Source organism: Coregonus lavaretus (genome assembly GCF_964263955.1).
Source record: "Coregonus lavaretus genome assembly, chromosome: 19".
NCBI classification, from domain to species: Eukaryota; Metazoa; Chordata; class Actinopteri; order Salmoniformes; family Salmonidae; genus Coregonus; species Coregonus lavaretus.
Genome location: NC_140006.1, coordinates 43949164 through 43968544, shown reverse-complemented (window position 1 = coordinate 43968544; position 19381 = coordinate 43949164). Strand labels below are relative to the sequence as shown.

Sequence of the window (19381 nt, the reverse complement as noted above, 5' to 3'; positions counted from 1 at the left end):
GTTTTAGAACACTGTCACGATCGTCTAGAACAGATGAGGACCAAGGCGCAGCGTTGCAGGCAAACATACTCTTTATTACGAGACACGATCAAAACAACAAACGATACGTGACAGTTCACGGTCTACCATAAACAGACTAGAAACAAAATCCCACAAACACGAATGAAAAACAGACTGTTTAAATATGGCTCCCAATCAGAGACAACCAGCAACACCTAACACTCGTTGCCTCTGATTGGGAGCCACTCTGGCCAACATAGAAATAGCACCCATAGAAACAAAACACATGATCTACACACCCTGGCTCAACATAACAGTGTCCCCAGAGCCAGGGCGTGACAGTACCCCCCCCTAAAGGCGCGGACTCCGACCGCGTCAACCAAATATCACAGGGGAGGGACCGGGTGGGCACTCCGCCTAGGCGGCGGATCCGGCTCCGGGCCTGATCCCCGCTCCCTCTCCAACCCCCCAAAGTACCCCTGGTCCGGTCTGGCCCCGCTGGCCGGAGCTGGACTGCACACTGATGGAGCGGATTGCTCTAGCTCCGGCGTAAAACATCTGACCAGTTTCGAACCAGGCACCAGTGGAACAGGCACGGGCCGTGCCGGACTGACGACGCCCACCACTGGCCTGGTGTGGAGAACAGGCACGGGCCGTGCTGGACTGACAACGCACACCACTGGCTTGGTGTGAGGAGCAGGAGTGAGCCGAACCGGGCTGACGAAACGCACCACTGACTTGGTGCGGGGAGCAGGAACGGGCCGAGCCGGGCTGACGAAGCGCACCACTGACTTGGTGCGGGGAGCAGGAACGGGCCGAGCCGGGCTGACGAAGCGCACCACTGACTTGGTGCGGGGAGCAGGAACGGGCCGAGCCGGGCTGACGAAGCGCACCACTGACTTGGTGCGGGGAGCAGGAACGGGCCGAGCCGGGCTGACGAAGCGCACCACTGACTTGGTGCGGGGAGCAGGAACAGACCGGACCATACTGGGGACACACACCACTGGCCCTACACCGGGATCTGGAACGGGCCGGACCGGACTGGTAACACACCCCAGTACCTCTCGCCGTGCCTCTACACCTTCCATCCCCTCTTCGACCAGTGGCCCCCGTAACCTGGCGGCCTCCTCTGCCAATCCGCTGGACCGCTCTATCGCGTCGTGAGCCCCCCCCTAAAATTTTTCTGGGGGTCTCTCCTCCCCGTGGGCCAGGCCTCTATAGTTCTCGCCCAACTCTCGCTCTTCTGCCTCCAACTCCCGCTATTCAGCTCCTCAATTGGCTTGACCCAGTCGAGGCTCTTCCTCCATTGTTCCCAAGTCCACTCTCTCTGCTCTTCACTCGGCTTGACCCAGTCGAGGCTGCCACGGAGATCTGCTAGGGATTTCCCTGGCGATGGCTCCTCGACTCGCTGCTTGGTCCAGTTGTGGTGGGATTTTCTGTCACGATCGTCTAGAACAGATGAGGACCAAGGCGCAGCGTTGCAGGCAAACATACTCTTTATTACGAGACACGATCAAAACAACAAACGATACGTGACAGTTCACGGTCTACCATAAACAGACTAGAAACAAAATCCCACAAACACGAATGAAAAACAGACTGTTTAAATATGGCTCCCAATCAGAGACAACCAGCAACACCTAACACTCGTTGCCTCTGATTGGGAGCCACTCTGGCCAACATAGAAATAGCACCCATAGAAACAAAACACATGATCTACACACCCTGGCTCAACATAACAGTGTCCCCAGAGCCAGGGCGTGACAAACACCTACTCATTTTTTCGGTTTGCTTTATTTTTACTATTTTCTACATTGTAGAATAATAGTGAAGACGTGAAATAACATGTATGGAATCATGTAGTAACCAACAAAGTGTTAAACAAATCAAAATATATTTTATATTTGAGATTCTTCAAATAGCAACCCTTTGCCTTGATGACAGCTTTGCACACTCTTGGCATTCTCTCAACCAGCTTCAGTCTTGAAGGAGTTCCCACATATGCTGAGCACTTGTTTGATGCTTTTCCTTCACTCTGCCGTCCGACTCCTCCCAAACCATCTCAATTTGGTTGAGGTCGGGGGATTGTGGAGGCTAGGTCATCTGATGCAGCACTCCATCACTCTCCTTCTTGGTAAAATAGCCCTTACACAGCCTGGAGGTGTGTTGGGTCATTGTCCTGTTGAAAAACAAATAATAGTCCCACTAAGCCCAAACCAGATGGGATGGTGTATCGCTGCAGAATGCTGTGGTAGCCATGCTGGTTAAGTGTGCCTTGAATTCTAAATATATCACAGACAGTGTCACCAACAAAGCACCCCCACGCCATAACACCTGCTCCTCCATGCTTTACGGTGGGAAAAAACACATGCAGAGATCATCCGTTCACCCACACCGCGTCTCACAAAAACACGGCGGTTGGAACCAAAAATCTCCAATTTGGACTCCAGACCAAAGGACAAATTTCTACCGGTCTAATGTCCATTGCAATTTCTGAGTAACTCTAATGAACGTATCCTCTGCAGCAGAGGTAACTCTGGGTCTTCCATTCCTGTGGTGGTCCTCATGAGAGCCAGTTTCATCATAGCGCTTGATGGTTTTTGCGACTGCACATAAAGAAACGTTGAAAGTTCTTGAAATTGTCCGTATTGACTGACCTTCATTTCTTAAAGTAATGATGGATTGTCGTTTCTCTTTGCTTATTTGAGCTGTTCTTGCCATAATATGGACTTGGTCTTTTACCAAATAGGGCTGTCTTCTGTTTACCCCCCCCCCCCCCCCCCCCCCCCCCCCCTACCTTGTCACAACACAACCGATTGGCTCAAACGTATTAAGAAGGAAAGAAATTCCACAAATTAACTTTTAAGAAGTCACACCTGTTAATTGAAATGCATTCCAGGTGACTACCTCATGAAACTGGTTGAGAGAATGCCAAGAGTGTGCAAAGCTGTCATCAAAGCAAAGGGTGGCTATTTTAAGAATCTCAAATATAAAATATATTTTGATTTGTTTAACACTTTTTTGGTTACTACATGATTCCATATGTGTTATTTCATAGTTTTGATGTCTTCACTATTATTTTACAATGTAGAAAATAGTAAAAATTAAGAAAACCCCTTGAATGAGTAGGTGTTCTAAAACTTTTGACCGGTAGTGTACGTTGTGCTTCCACAAGACTGTATAGCCTGCATGAAGCCCGGCCCCCTTATGAGCACAAGGGGCTCCTGCAATGGCTGACATGGTATCCTGTTTGGCATTAACCAAACGTGGGGAAACTGTTGTTACAGTAATGTTTTTGTGGAGGGGCACACTGGTCGCTCAGACCTGTGCTAAGGAAGTTATGCATGCTAGCCGACGATAATCGTGAGGCTTTTTAGTCTAAGCTAGGCTAGCTAGCCTCTTTGACCACAGCATGGTCCGTTTAGAATAACCAAGTGACTTAACACTACGTATACTAAACAAGAGTGCTACCCCAGCAACTTCATCGCGGGGAGGCAGGAATAGCTAGTAGTGGCTAGCACGCTATGCAGAGCTTGTTTAGCTAGCCTCTCGAAAGTCTACGTTGGACCGGATCACCAAGGTGGGACCGGACCCTTTATCGAGAGGCATGTGGTGCTTGACCGAGGCAGACACAGGCTGCAGGGGGTACCCATTGAACCTGGCCGCCCTCTCTCTTCGAGTAGCCTCCTGTAAGGGCGAATCGGCGGACTAGGAGAGGAGGCCACCAGGTTACGGGGGCTATTGGTCACGAGGGAGAAGGAGAGTGTAGAGGCACGGCGAGAGGAACTGGTTAGGCAGCAGAGGGAGCGGAGGTTTATGAGGAAACCCAGTCCCGCTCCTCGCACCAAGAAAGTGGTGTGTGTCACCAGTCCGGTCCGGCCCGTTCCTGCTCCCCGCACCAAGTCAGTGGTGCGCGTCGCCAGCCCGGTCCGGCCCGTTCCTGCTCCCCGGACCAAGCCAGTGGTGCGCGTCGTCAGTCCGGCACGGTCCGTGCCTGTTCCACCGGTGCCTGGTCCGGCACCGGTCAGCTGCTCCACACCGGAGCCAGAGCAATCCGCTCCACCGGTGTCCAGTCCAGCTCCGGCCAGCGGGGCCAGACCAGACCAGGGGCGCTACGGGGGGGTAGAGAGAGAGTGGTGGTCACGCCCGGAGCCGGATCCGCCTCCGAGGCGGAATGCCCACCCGGCCCCTACCCCGTTGTGTTGGTGTGGCGCGGTCGCAGTCCGCGCCTTTGGGGGGGGGTACTGTCACGCCCTGGCTCGGGGGACTCTTAAATGTTGAGCCAGGGTGTGGAGTTTCTGTTACATTTTCTATGCTTTTGTTCTAGATCGTTTATGTCTATGTTGGCCAGGGTGGTTCCCAATCAGAGACAGCTGTAGCTCGTTGTCTCTGATTGGGGACCATACTTAGGCAGCCTGTTTGGCACTAGTATTTTGTGGGATCTTGTTCCGGAAGGTTTGTGTTGTAACCTAGGACATCACGTATCGTTTCGTTTATTGTTTTGGTTCGTGTTGTGTACACAAATAAAGAATGTACGCTTATCACGCTGCGCCTTGGTCCGCTTCATCTGTCAACGATCGTGACAGCAACAAACGTGAGTATCTTTTTATTCATTTGGGCATGGTCGCGAATCCAAGCCTGGCTTGTTAGCCTTTGTCGTTTCGGTCACGTTAGCCATCTGACTCATTGCTACAGCCAGGCCAAGCAATCCAAAGAATAACTAATTGGTTTGTGGTTAGGAAACTAGGAAAACAAATACAAACAAATACAAACATCTTCAGGTTATCTTTCTATAATTTTCTTTCCCTTTGAAAATGTGGAGTAGGTTGTGTAGATCTGAAGATTTAAAATATATATATAATCCCTTTTTAAATTAAAATTTAAGGCAGAAAAATGTGAAGACTGTGCAACGGGTGTGTAGACTTTCACTAGGCACTGTATATCAAAAAGAATATGTAATTTGCTTGCATGGTTGCATATTAATGCCATATGATGATGTCACAGCAGTAGTTAGGTCTCCTGTGTTAAAGTACTGTAGTTCCATTGGAAGTCATAATGCATTAATGATGTAGCTAGTATATCTGTGTAAAGTGTTATCAGAAATGCAAAAATGGTCATAATGATGATAGCCCTATGTCTGGATGCAAAAGTGATGTCATAATAAATTCTGAACTTATATCAAAGTTAATCCCACTATGTAGTCATGAAAGATCTACTATGATGTCACAAAAAATGCTATGATGTCACAGTAATATCAACATTAATCTCATGTGTAGTCATGGAAATTATGATGCTATGATGTCACAGTATTATCAACATTAATCTCCTGTGTAGTCATGGGAATAATGCTACAATGATGTCACAGTAATGTATAATGTTAGTCTCCTGTGAAGTTGTTAAAATGGTGCTGCAATGGTGTCGTAGTAATACTAAAATGAATCCCCTGTTTAGTCATTGAAATTATGTCACAGAACCAAAGTTAATAGTTTAGTCATTAAAACAGTACCAAAGTTAATAGTTTAGTTATTAAAATATGTTACAGAACCAAAGTTAATAGTTTAGTCATTAAATCCTGATATGATGTCACAGTGAAATGTGAATCATCCCTCTGTGTAGTCATTGAAATCCAGGTCGGTTCTAGGTTGGAAAAATGTGACTGATTGATTTGTTGATTGACTGACTGACTGATTGGTACTCACTCTTGATTCCATCCAGGTCGGCAGACCCCAGCATCTGGGCCTCGCTGTCGTCGGTGGCCTGGCGCTGGTGATGCTCCTGCAGCCCGCACGTCATGTTGCCCGAGCGCCGGCGCTCCTGCAGGTCGTAGCTGCGGCTGCCACCAGGGGGCGGTACTCTGGAGGAGGGAGGTATGGAGCCCCATGTGGAGGGGCTGGGGGACTCCCGGGAGGGGCCGGAGGACAGGCCGTTCCTCCCTTTGTGAGGGGCCGACACCGAGTCCACTGGCTTACTGGTACCATGGCAATGACATGCAGACAGACATACATACAGACGGACAGACATGCAGACAGACAGATATACAGACAGAGGCTCTGTGTGAATTTGCATGAATGTTTGTGATTGTGTGTGCAGTATATGTGATTGTGTGTGTGTTGCTCACTCAGTAGGTGTGGCATCCTCTGGCAGGTTGGTGCCCAGAGCAGTCTCGGGTACGATGGTGAGGTGCCTGGGAAAGCTGGCACTGCCAGGCTGGCTTGGCGTGGGGGTAGTAGTGGCACTGGCACAGTCATCCTCAGACACAAAGAACTACAGACAGATTGGGGTCAATGAGGAAGAAGCCTACCTGTTAAAAAAGAAAGTAGCTGAGTGTGTGTGTGTGTGTCTTATAAATCAAATCAAACTTTATTTGTCACATTCGCCAAATACAAGTGGTGTAGACCTTACCGTGAAATGCTTACTTACAAGCCCTTAACCAACAATGCATTTCAAGAAAGAGTTTGTTGTCCTGGCACCACACTGCCAGGTCTCTGACCTCCTCCCTGTAGGCTCTCATCGTTGTCGGTGATCAGGCCTACCACTGTTGTGTCGTCAGCAAACATAATGATGCTGTTGGAGTCGTGTTTGGCCACGCAGTCGTAGATGAACAGGGAGTACAGGAGGGGACTAAGCACGCACCCCTGAGCTGCACCCAGTGTAGAGGATCAGCGTGGCAGACGTGTTGTTGCCTACCCTTACCACCTGGGGGCGGCCCGTCAGGAAGTCCAGGATCCAGTTGCAGAGGGAGGTGTTTAGTCCCAGGGTCCTTAGCTTAGTGATGAGCTTTGTGGGCACTATGGTGTTGAACGCTGAGCTGTAGTCAATGAACAGCATTCTCACATAGGTGTTCCATTTGTCCAGGTGGGAAAGGGCAGTGTGGAGTGCGATTGAGATTGCGTCATCTGTGAATCTGTTGGGGCGGTATGCAAATTGGAGTGGGTCTAGGGTATCTGGGATGATGCTGTTGATGTGAGCCATGACCAGCCTTTCAAAGCACTTCATGGCTACCGACGTGAGTGCTACAGGGTGGTAATCATTTAGGCAGGTTACCTTCTCTTCCTTGGCATCAGGGACTATGGTGGTCTGCTTGAAACATGTAGGTTTACAGACTCGGTCAGGGAGAGTTTGAAAATGTCAGTGAAGACACTTGCCAGTTGGTCCGCGCATGCTTTGAGTACACGTCCTGGTAATCTGTCTGTCCCCGTGGCTTTGTGAATGTTGACCTGTTTAAAGGTCTTGCTCACATCGGCTATCGAGAGCGTTATCACACAGTCGTCCAGAACAGCTGGTGCTCTCATGCATGCTTCAGTGTTGCTTTACTCAAAGCGAGCATAAAAGGCATTTAGCTCATCTGGTAGGCTCGCGTCACTGGGCAGCTCGCGGCTGGGTTTCCTTTTGTAGTCCGTAATAGTTTTCAAGCCCTGCCACATCCGACGAGCGTCAGAGCTGGTGTAGTAGGATTCAATTTTAATCCTGTATTGACGCTTTGCCTGTTTGATGGTTCGTCGGAGGCCATAGCGGGATTTCTTATAAGCGTCCAGATTAGTGTCCCGCTCCTTGAAAGCGGCAGCTCTAGCCTTTAGCTCAGTGAGGATGTTGCCTGTAATCCATGGCTTCTGGTTGGGATGTGTACATACGGTCACTGTGGGGACGATGTCATCGATGCACTTATTGACAAAGCAAGTGACTGAGGTGGTGTACTCCTCAATGCCATCGGTTGAATCCAGGAACATATTCCAGTCTGTGCTAGCAAAACATTCCTGTAGCTTAGCATCCGCATCACCAGACCACTTCTGTATTGAACAAGTCACTGGTGCTTACTGCTTTAGTTTTTGCTTCTAAGCAGGAATCAAGAGGGATTTGCCAAATGGAGGGCGAGGGAGAGCTTTGTATGCGTCTCTGTGTGTGGAGTAAAGGTGGTCTAGAGTTTTTTTCCCCTCTGGTTGCACATGTGACATGCTGGTAGAAATGAGGTAAGACGGATTTAAGTTTGCCTGCATTAAAGTCCCTGGCCACTAGGAGCGCCGCTTCTGGATGAGCATTTTCTTGTTTGCTTATGGCCATATACAGCTCGTTGAGTGCGGTCTTAGTGCCAGCGTCGGTTTATGGTGGTAAATAGACGGCTACGAATAATATAGATGAGAACTCTCTTGGTAGATGGTGGGTCTACAGCTTATCATGAGGTACTCTACCTCAGGCAAGCAATACCTCGAGACTTCCTTAATATTAGACATTGCGCACCAGCTGTTATCGACAAATAGACACACACCCCCGCCCCTCGTCTTACCAGACGTAGCTTCTCTGTCCTGCCAATGCACGGAAAACCCAGCCAGCTCTATATTATCCGTTTCGTCGTTCAGCCACGACTCGGTGAAACATAGTGTTTGTGTGTTTATCTTATAGTGTGTGTATGTGTGTGTGTGTGTGTCTTATAGTGTGTGTATGTGTGTGTGTGTCTTATAGTGTGTGTTTGTCTTATAGCGTGTTTGTGTGTGTGTGCGTGTCTTATAGTGTGTGTGTGTGTGTGTGTGTGTCTCATAGTATGTGTGTGTGTGTCTTATAGTGTGTGTGTGTGTGTGTGTGTCTTATAGTGTGTGTGTGTGTGTGTGTCTTATAGTGTGTGTGTGTATGTTCAGTATGTATGGTGTGTATACACTTTGTATAAACCATTATAAGCTTGTGACTCCACCTGCACATCGTCGTTGTGTGTGTCCGTCTCTGTATCAGGTGTAGGTGTGGTGGTCTGGCCCCCCTCTCCATCGTACTCTCCCTCTGCCTCCTCTTCCTCCTCCTCGTCCTCCTCTATGGTGGGAGCTCCTCCGGCCCCAGATCCTCTCCTCCGTCCCGCTCCCTCCTTCTTCTTCTTCTTCTTGCTCTTCTTTGTCTTCCCTTCTGGGGGAAGTTTGGACAGCGGGTGGTGGATGTGATGAGAGGACTGGCGGTGGTCTGGAGACAGGAGAGAGGGAGACCGTGTTTGGTCGTTTCACTTCCATTGTTTGCATTGATTGATATGACTTGATGTCAAAAACGCAAAAGGAGGAAGTAAAGACAAACAGAACCTAAGGTAGTGTAGTCATTTCTCCACAGGGTCAGGAGAATAACTGGAGTAAACATGTTTACCACAGAACAGATAGCTCCCTATCCAAGTCTTCCAGTATTTAACTGGCAGGGATATGCATATTAAGCGAACACCGATTTGCCGCACTTGTCTCTGTCTATACAGGCTATTTCCAAACACAATGGAATTACTTAACCCCTACACGGTCACCGCATTAAAACAGTGATTGGATAGAAATGAGAGGTAACTAGGCTAAATCAGCGGTGGGTGGGTGGGTGGGTGGTTTGCTCACACTCAAAGTCCTCCTCGTTATAGGCCCGGTGCTTCTCTGGGGGTCCACGGGCCGGCGGGTGGAGGATCTGCTGAAACCGCTGCACCCCCAGGGTCTTGTTCAGATCCAGCTCTTCATCCTCATCATCGTCAATCCGCCGCGGAGAGGGCGGCGGCGGGACCGGCTAGCGGCGGAGAGGGGTGGGGTGGGGGGGAGGGTAAAGGCGGTTAGAGGTTAGGGATGATTTCATCTCACGGATTTACAATTACATTACATTACATCTAGAGCAACTTTTTGTTAGGACATTCAAGAAAAGGCATGCCAATAGCATAATTGCTAACAATAAATGAGCATCGTCATAAACAGCTCATGTGCTATGCTAGACCAGGGGTATTTAAATTTACCCTACGAGGTCCGGAGCCTGCTGGTTTTCTGTTCTACCTGATAATTAATTGCACACACCTCGTGTCCCAGGTCTAAATCAGTCCCTGATTAGAGGGGAACAATGAAAAAAATTCAGTGGAACTGGCTTCGAGGTCCAGAGTTCAGTTTGAAGGCTATAGGATATGATTGGTGGACAGGGAAGCGCAAAGTGCACGGCATCATAGACACCACTAGGGGGAGACATAGCCTCTGGGACATGCCAGGTAACTGACTAGTTGAGAGGGCTTGATGCTTCTTCAAGTACTGTATTTCATTGCAATGCATACATTGTACCAGGGCCATTGACGTATCAAACTAACAGAAACCAACAAAGACATATCATCCATACATTCACTCCTAAATGTCCTATATATTGACACACATGTTACCCTCTACTAAATTAATATATATCCAATATTTATTGTCATTCCTATTACACAGGATCGATATCAAACTAACAGATAAACAAATGAACACATTCATAGGCTGTTGTCAACCAAGCACTGTACTTCCAACCTGTAAACAATATCACATTCTTAACAGGTCAACCCCAACTGTCTACATCATCATCATGACGCTTAACATGGGGTGACAGGTAGCTTAGTGGTTAAGAGCGTTGTGCCAGTAACCCAAAGGTCGCTGGTTCTAATCCCCGAGCCGACTAGGTGAAAAATCTGTCGATGTGCCCTTGAGCAAGGCACTTAACCCTAATTGCTCCTGTAAGTCGCTCTGGATAAGAGCGTCTGCTAAATGACTAAAATGTAAATGTTAAGTATTTCCCATAAAACCCTTTTGGGAAAACGATGATGACCAGATACAAACCCGTCATTCTCATCTAGGAACAACACTGCAAATCAGCATCAACTTCAAGGGTCATGGTGCAATGCATCTCTGGCTGTTATGTATTCAATGTGTCAGTGTTTTAATTGTATCTGTCCTTATTCAAATAAACGATTGAAACGTTATGAAACGCCATGAAACTGAACCAGATCACCCGGAGCAGTAAACAGACTTATGCTCTGACAACGGGGCTGAGGGTGGCGGCTGCAGCCCCCCTGCTGCCTGTGGTATGTAATGGATAGGGATGGGACTTAGGGGGATGTTATCACAAGGATTCACTGGGGGCTCACGTGCTTTTGGTCCATCCAACAAGAGTTTGTTTTCAGAGGAGGCCCACCTCTGGGTAGCAGGGGAAATATTGCCCCGCGATGCCAGGGTCCGTATTCACAAAGTGTCTCAGAGTAGGAGTACTGATCCAGGATCAGTTTTGCCTGTTAGATCATAATGAATAATATAACATGGACATGGCCTCCTTCAGGTTAACACCAACCCCCCACCACGGCTAAATAAACAGGAATGTCTCTGAGGTTTTGTCTCTTTGTGGTATATATATATACACACATACATACATACACATACATACATATATACACATACATATATATTTTTTAAAACCCATCCCTTATCTTAGTGGATATGTGCAGATACATGATGTACTGTACCTCTGAATCAAAACCACAGTCAACAGCTATTTTGCTCACTAAGATTTTGAAAATCAAGACTGTGTTGCTGTTCATTTTCCCACCAAAGGAAATTTGGTTTGACCCGTTGACTCGTGGTGTTGGGAAACCACGTGGGTAAGAGTCTGCTGTGGTGTTATGTAACTGCGTCTGAACTTTTCGTGGCCTTTTCTCCCCCGTCCCCCCACCACCCCCGCGGTGGTGGGATCCAATCCATGATGTTATTTCAATTCCCGGTTATCATTTTTGTAACACAATGTTAACCACATAAATACATACTAAAACCCTTTTTGTTTGAGAAGGGTTGTGGTAATCTTCACGCCCAACTTTCCTGATGCACTTATTGATCTTTCTCTTTCCTGATACACTTATTGATCTTTCTCTTTACTGTGATGTTCACAGTGATTGAGCGACATTAGCTGGGTCGTGATTGAGATTAATGCGCTGTGAAGATCTTTAAGGTTGCTGTAAACAAGCTTTCAGTTTTGCCCATTTACAGTATGATATTCAGTTTCCATTTGGAGGGGAGAACTTGAATCTCCCTAAACTACAGTCCTTAGTGATTAGACCACTGTGAATGAGCTTTAAAGGTTGGAAACAACATCTTTCACTGGAAACGGCAAATCAATGTTTTATAAAAAACAATTATCAAAAAGTGAAGGAATTTGGCATCACACTACTGGCTCAGTACTTGTGTTATGATGAAATAATTGAATAGAATGAAATCAAAAACTGTGTTGAACATAAAATATTAAAATCTTCAAGGTGATTTTCTTGTCGAATCTTTCTTTTCCACTCCACATATGCATGGCATTGATGGTGTGCCAAGTCCATTCAATCATTTGTAGAAATTACTTATTAAGCTGTTTCAGTTAAATCATTTAATGAAAGAACACTGTTATTGTTGCCTCTGTCAATGTTGTTCACCCTGATGGCTACATCCATAGGATCATTAAGTTAGCCAGCTAACTTTGATAAACAGCCACATCCCACTGGGCACAGACGTCAGTTCAACGTCTTTTCCACGTTGGTTCCACGTCATTTCATTGAAATGACGTGGAAACAACGTTGATTAAACCAGTGTCCTGTGGGCTATAACTCTTGATTTTCTGGTTGATTAAGAAAGCGACATTTGTATATTGGTTGTCGAGTCAATTATACCTTGTACATTTTTTGTCTATATTTCAAAAAAAATATTAAGTTATTAGCAATTTTGAACAGTTAGCCGGTAACTCATTGATCCAGCTGTCTGGGACAGCCCCCAGGGCACTCACCTTGATTTCAAGCAGGAAGTCCATCAGCTATCTGTCACAGTCACGTAGCGAAAGGACGCTAGCTGCTCATGACGAGCATTAAAACAAAAAAAGCTATCTAAAATAGCAGGGGAGAGCTACGTTTTGGGCAGTTTTTGGAAAGCCTCTGGTCACATGACAAGAGCGGTCCGTCCAGACAGGAAGTAGACCTTGTCCGGTGACATAATGACCCCATATAAGATTCATAGTCAGCGTCCCAAATGGCACCCTATTCCCTACATAGTGCACTACTTTTGTCCAGGGCCCATACGGCTCTAGTTAAAAGTAGTGCACTATATAGGAAATAGGGTGCCAATTTGGGACTCATTTATAATCTCTGTGCAGATTACCAGGCTGCCTTGGCGTTCTACGCGTGCAGACCACACACACACACACACACACACTCACACACACACACACACAGCCGAGACAGACAAACTGTCACTCTCAATCAAACACACACCTCAAAAGGAACATAAAGCACCTAGACGAAATAGATTTATGGTAATGCTGTCATTCCCAGTCAAGCACCAACACTGAAACTAAGCATGGCTAATGTGTAACTCCTTGAGGAAGCGGACTCACAGACAGTGAGGGAACGACAACATTGGTGAACTACCAGAGCTCTGGAAAAGCTCTAGTTTTATAATTATTTTTGCAATTTTACACACATAAAGAGCATTTTTTTTCACACTGACACACACATTAGAACATTTTTTGTTTTAGTCAGTGAGGTACTCTGTGAGGTACTCCGCTGACCATGGAATCAGTATGCACAGAGGATACTGTTGGTAGGATGACACTGTGACTTGACTTAATGAATACACAAGTCAATATACTGAGTATACAGAACATTAAGAACGCCTGCTCTTTCCATGACACGGACTGACCAGGTGAATCCAGGTGAAAGCTATGATCCCTTATTGATGTCACTTGTTAAATCCACTTCAATCAATGTAGATGAAGGGGAGGAGACAGGTTAAAGAAGGATTTTTAAGCATTGAACAATTTGAGACATGGATTAGGTATGTGTCCCATTCAGAGGGTGAATGGGCAAGACAAAAGATTTAAGTGCCTTTGAACGGGGTATGGTAGTAGGTGCCAGGCGCACCGGTTTGTCAAGAACTGCAACACTGCTGGGTTTTTCACGCTCAACAGTTTCCCGTGTGATTCATGAATGGTCCACCACCCAAAGGACATCTAGCCAACTTGACACAACTGTGGGACGCATTGGAGTCAACATGGGCCAGCATCCCTGTGGAATGCTTTCGACACCTTGTAGAGTCCATGCCCCGACGAATTGAGGCTGTTCTGAGGGCAAAAAGGGGGTGCAACTCAATATTAGAAATATTACCCATTACCGGCCGTGATCGGGAGTCCCATAGGGCGGCGCACAATTGGCCCAGCGATTGTGAGGGTTTGGCCGGGGGTGGCGTTACTTGGCTAATCCCTCTCTAGCGACTCCTTGTGGCGGGCCGGGTACCTGCAGGCTGACTTCGGCCGTCAGTTGAACAGCGTTTCCCCCGACACATTGGCGCAGCTGGCTTTCCGGGTTAAGCGAGCGGGTGTTAAGAAGCGCGGTTTGGCGGGTCATGTTTCGGAGGACGCATGACTCCACCTTCGCCTCTCCCGAGCCCGTTGGGGAGTTGCAGCGATGAGACAAGATCGTAATCACGAAAAAAATGACAAAAGAGAAAAAAAAGGAAGTTAAATTCTATTCAATTCCCACCAACCCCAGCAGTGATTGACAGGTGCGTATGGTCATTCCGGTTGCCATAGTAATGACAGGTGTTTCTCTGGGCTGCAATTGTTCAGATTAACGTCTATTGTTTGACCGAGAGCAACCAGGCCTCAAAGATCAAAACGGACAAGAGGGGGGAGGAAATGTATTTCATCAGACACACACACACACACACACACACACACATACTCCCAGTCACGCAAGCATCATCACGACCACCTTAACCGCCCTCCCACAAGCACTCCCTCCCACCCCCAATATGAGCATTGGGGTTAAGTCAAAGCTGGTATTAATAACTAAATCTAGGCAGGAATTCTGGCGTGTGGGCGTCGTACCACCACATATCACCCATGTCTGAGAGGAACTAGCCAACAGTGCCAAAACACAAAACACTTCATGGGTCTTAGTGGCTAGCGGGAGCAGACAAAACTAGGCAAAACGGATTGAAATGAGGTCATAATGGTTGTAATGATGTCATTTCAACCACATTTACTCGTTGGGGTCACGACACAGCGTGGGTCTTTCGACACAGCAAAACAGTCCTAACAAACGGCCGTACGACTGGGGGGTGGCGGTTGGTTTGGTTTTCAATTCATTTGTAATAGAGCATTACAGCGCCTTTGCAAAAGTATTCATCCCCCTCTGCGTTTTTCCTATTTTGTTGCATTACAACCTGTAATTTAAAAGGATTTTTTATTTGGATTTCATGTAATGGACATACACAAATTAGTCCAAATTGGTGAAGTGAAATGAAAAAATAACTTGTTCTCTAAAATAAATAACGTAAAAGTGATGCGTGCATATGTATTCACCCCCTTTGCTATGAAGCCCCTAAATAATTTCTGGTGCAACCAATTAGCTTCGTTGGTAGAGCATGGTGCTTGCAACGCCAGGGTTGTGGGTTCGATTCCCACGGGGGGCCAGTATGAAAAATGTATGCACTCACTAACTGTAAGTCGCTCTGGATAAGAGCGTCTGCTAAATGACTAAAATGTAGAAGTCACATAATTAGTTCAATAAAGTCCACCCATGTGCAATCTAAGTGTCACATGATCTCAGTATATATACACCTGTTCTGAAAGGCCCCAGAGTCTGCAACACCACTAAGCAAGGGGCACCACCAAGCAAACGGCACCATGAAGCTCTCCAAACAGGTCAGGGACAAAGGTGTGGAGAAGTATAGATCAGGGTTGGGTTATAAAAAATATCTGAAACTTTGAACATCCCACAGAGCTCCATTATCAAGCTTATAGAGACATACCCCAAAAGACTTGCAGCTGTAATTGCTGCAAAAGGTGGCTCTACAAAGTATTGACTTTGAGGGGGTTAATAGTTATGCACGCTCAAGTTTTCTGTTATTTTGTCTTATTTCTTGTTTGTTTCACAATAAAACATATTTTGCATCTTCAAAGTGGTAGGCATGTTGTGTAAATGAAATGATATAAACCAATTTTAATTCCAGGTTGTAAGGCAACAAAATTGGAAAAATGCCAAGGGGGGGTGAATACTTTGTCTTTACACGTACTACTGGTGCAATGCAAGCATTACCTGACCAATAAGTAAAAAAAACAACAAATAAATACATAAATAAATGTCAAATAATGTGTGTATAGAACAGTGTACCTAACGTGTGTATAGAACAGTGTTTCGGTCCTCAGGACCCCAAGGGGTGCATGTTTTGGTTTGTGCCCTAACACTACACAGCTAATTCAAATTATGAAAGCTTGAAGATTAGTTGATTATTTGAATCAGCTGTGTAGCGCTAGGGCAAAAAACCAAAACGTGCACCTCTTGGCGTCCCGAGGACCGAGTTTGAGAAACCCTGGACTATAGAATAACTAAGGTGTATCGATGTAAGGTTAAAACTCACAACTGAGGTGACCGTGGTCTTGGTGTTGGCGGCGACGTTGGTGTCGCTGGCGTCCTTAGGGTTGCTCATGGCGCCGTGCAGGGGGTCACGAGGTCAGGGAAGTATTTTTGTGATGCGGTCCTTAGCCCTTTTCACTCTCTTTCTGACTCAACAGAGGACTTTGGAGTAGCATAACCTGCAAAAAGGACAGGAATTGTATTGTTAGTCTTGATCAAATTACTATTGGTAAATTAGGTCAAATTTGACTTCAATCGCGCACATTTTATTTTGTGTAGTGATTTAAATGATATCAATTAACATCTTCATTGTACGTCCTACATAACGATTATACGTCCATAACGATGTCATTTATACACTCAGGGCCACGTCACCAGACCAGGGTAAGGTCAAGGCTCTAACAAAATAATAATATAACAGTTATAAGTAGGGTAGGATTTTTCCTGGACATGTCACAGGGTCTTGGCCCTAATCATATTATAGGCTATGCCATATCAACCATGAGACAACCCCTTGTGAGTGAACAACAAGATTACAGTAATGTGATTCTGAATCGGGCAAACACAGCGGCAAATAACAACAGCAATCAATCTCTCTGGTATTTGTTATTGGTAAATTTACAAACATATATAAAGATAAATAGATTTGAAACTTGTATCCCATATGTGGTGAAATAAGTATAGCCAGTTATAATTGTAATGGCTTAGCAGATAATAACAAAAGAATAACAATATTTACATGGCTCCAAGAGAAGGAATATAATATCTATTGTTTACAGGAAACTCATTCAACAATTATAGATGAAGTTGCGTGGAAAAAGGAATGGGGGGGGGGGGGCGAAATATACTTCTCCCATGGACAAAGAAACTCAAAAGGGGTGATGATATTAATTAACAGTAATTTTGATCCGAATGTGCAAAATGTCCAAACAGATACGCAAGGTAGATGGATTATTTTAAATATGTTATTGGACCATAAACAGATATGGCTCATTAACCTTTACGGACCAAATAATGATGATCCACACTTCTTTGACAATATATATAATACATTATCAACTCTGCAAGCAATTCAAGACTCTATTATTATGGTGGGAGATTATAATACCGTTTTAAATTGCTCAATGGACCGTAAAGGAAATCACACTACAAACAATCACCCTCATGCTCTTAAGGAAATCGTGAATGTCATGGATACATTAGAACTAGTAGATATATGGAGGATATTGGACATTTAATCAAAGCCTATTGGATGATAACTTGTTTTTAACTAGGACAGAGGAATTTATAACAGATTTTTTCTGACATAACATAGGTACAGCAAATCCCCTTATTGTATGGGACACCTTTAAATGTGCCTTTAGAGGCCATGCAATTCAGTACTCATTTCGAAAACAAAAGCAATTTAGGTCAAAAGAGTCCACACTAACAAAGGAAATAGAAGGTCTAACAGAACAGATAGATAGCAATAAAAACTGTAACATAGAGCCTCAGAATAAATTAGGGGAAAAACAAAAAGAAATGGAGACACTTATTCAAGAAAGATCAAGTGTAATATATTATCAAAATAAAGCAAACTGGATGGAATATGGGGAAAAATGCACCAAATTATTTTCTTAATCTTCAACATAAAATAATTTTTTGAAACTGGTTACAAATGACGGAGTCACCCATGATTCACCAAATTATATTTTGAAGGAGGAAACAAAGTACTTTAAGCATATGTTTTCATTTCAGTCGCCTCCATCTCCTCTAACTGAAGCTAATTGTAGGTATTATTTTTCTATTGATAATGTAAAATTAACAGCCATACAGAAAGACTCATGTGAAGGTGAAATTACACACGAGGAACTTCTGGATGCAATTAAAGACTTTAAGTCCGGGAAAACTCCAGGGTTGGATGGCATACCAGTCGAGGTATACCAAACCTTTTCTGATATACTCAGAGGACCATTATAAGCATGTTTTAACCACTCCTATGTAAATGGTAGATTATCAGACACTCAAGAAGAAGGTCTGATTTCATTATTACTGAAACAGGATACAAGTGGAAAATATAAAGATCCAGTCCATTAAAAAAATTGGAGGCCCCTTACACTTCAGAGTTGTGATGCAAAAATTCTAGCAAAATGTATAGCGCATAGAATTAAAAAGGTATTGTCGGACATTATTCATTCTAATCAGACAGGTTTTTTACATGGGCAATACATTGGAGATAATATAAGGCAAGTACTGGAAACAATAGAACACTATGAAAAATCTGGGAAACCAGGCCTACTATTCATAGCAGACTTCGAAAAGGCATTTGATAAAGTACGACTGGGGTTTATATATAAATGCCTGGAGCATTTCAATTTTGGACAATCTCTTATAAATTAGGTTAAAATCATGTATAGTAACCCTAGGTGTAAAATAGTTAATAATGGCTATTTCTCAGAAAGTGTTAAACTGTCAAGAGGAGTGAAACAAGGTTGTCCACTATCGGCATATCTATTTATTATTGCCATCGAGATGTTAGCTATTAAAATCAGATCCAACAATAATATCAAGGGATTAGAAATCCAGGGCTTAAAAACAAAGGTGTCATTGTATGCTGATGATTCATGTTTTCTTTTAAATCCACAACTTGAATCCCTCCACAGCCTCATAGAGGAGCTAGATACATTCTCTAACCTCTCTGGATTACAACCAAATTATGATAAATGTACTATATTACATATTGGATCACTAAAAAATAGAAAATTTTCATTACCATGTAGTTTACCAATAACATGGTCTGATGGTGATGTGGATATACTCAGAATACATATCCCAATTGAAATAAATGATCTCACTCCAATACATTTTAATAGAAAGTTAGCAAAAATAGATAAGATCTTGCTACCATGGCAAGGTAAATACCTGTCAATTTGTGGAAAAATCACCCTGATTAACTCTTTAGTATTATCCCAGTTTACCTATTTGCTTATGGTCCTGCCTACGCCTAGTGAACAGTTTTTTTTATTATATGAGAAAAAAATATTCAATTTTATTTGGAACGGCAAGCCAGATAAAATTAAACGGGCCTATTTATATAATAACTATGAATCGGAGGACAGAAATTATTAAATATTAAAGCATCACTAAAACCTTCAGTCATACAAAAGTTATACTTAAATCCGAACTGGTTCTCTAGCAAATTAGTAAGATTATCTCACCCAATGTTCAAGAATGGCC

At 44.7% G+C, this 19381-nt stretch overlaps 1 protein-coding gene across 1 annotated transcript in view; it reads right to left on the bottom strand.

The window, feature by feature from the left end:
* The window catches only part of LOC311146561 (anion exchange protein 2-like), a gene marked incomplete at both ends in the record, with an annotated part of 39979 nt that extends 23741 nt beyond the window's left edge, over nucleotides 1–16238 (bottom strand). The window contains 5 exons of the mRNA XM_084183078.1: nucleotides 5700–5968; nucleotides 6119–6264; nucleotides 8684–8940; nucleotides 9345–9507; nucleotides 16170–16238. Of these exons, the coding sequence (XP_084039204.1) occupies nucleotides 5700–5968; nucleotides 6119–6264; nucleotides 8684–8940; nucleotides 9345–9507; nucleotides 16170–16238 (904 nt within the window). The remainder of the gene's footprint in view (nucleotides 1–5699; nucleotides 5969–6118; nucleotides 6265–8683; nucleotides 8941–9344; nucleotides 9508–16169) is intronic.
* Nucleotides 16239–19381: the final 3143 nt, after the last annotated feature.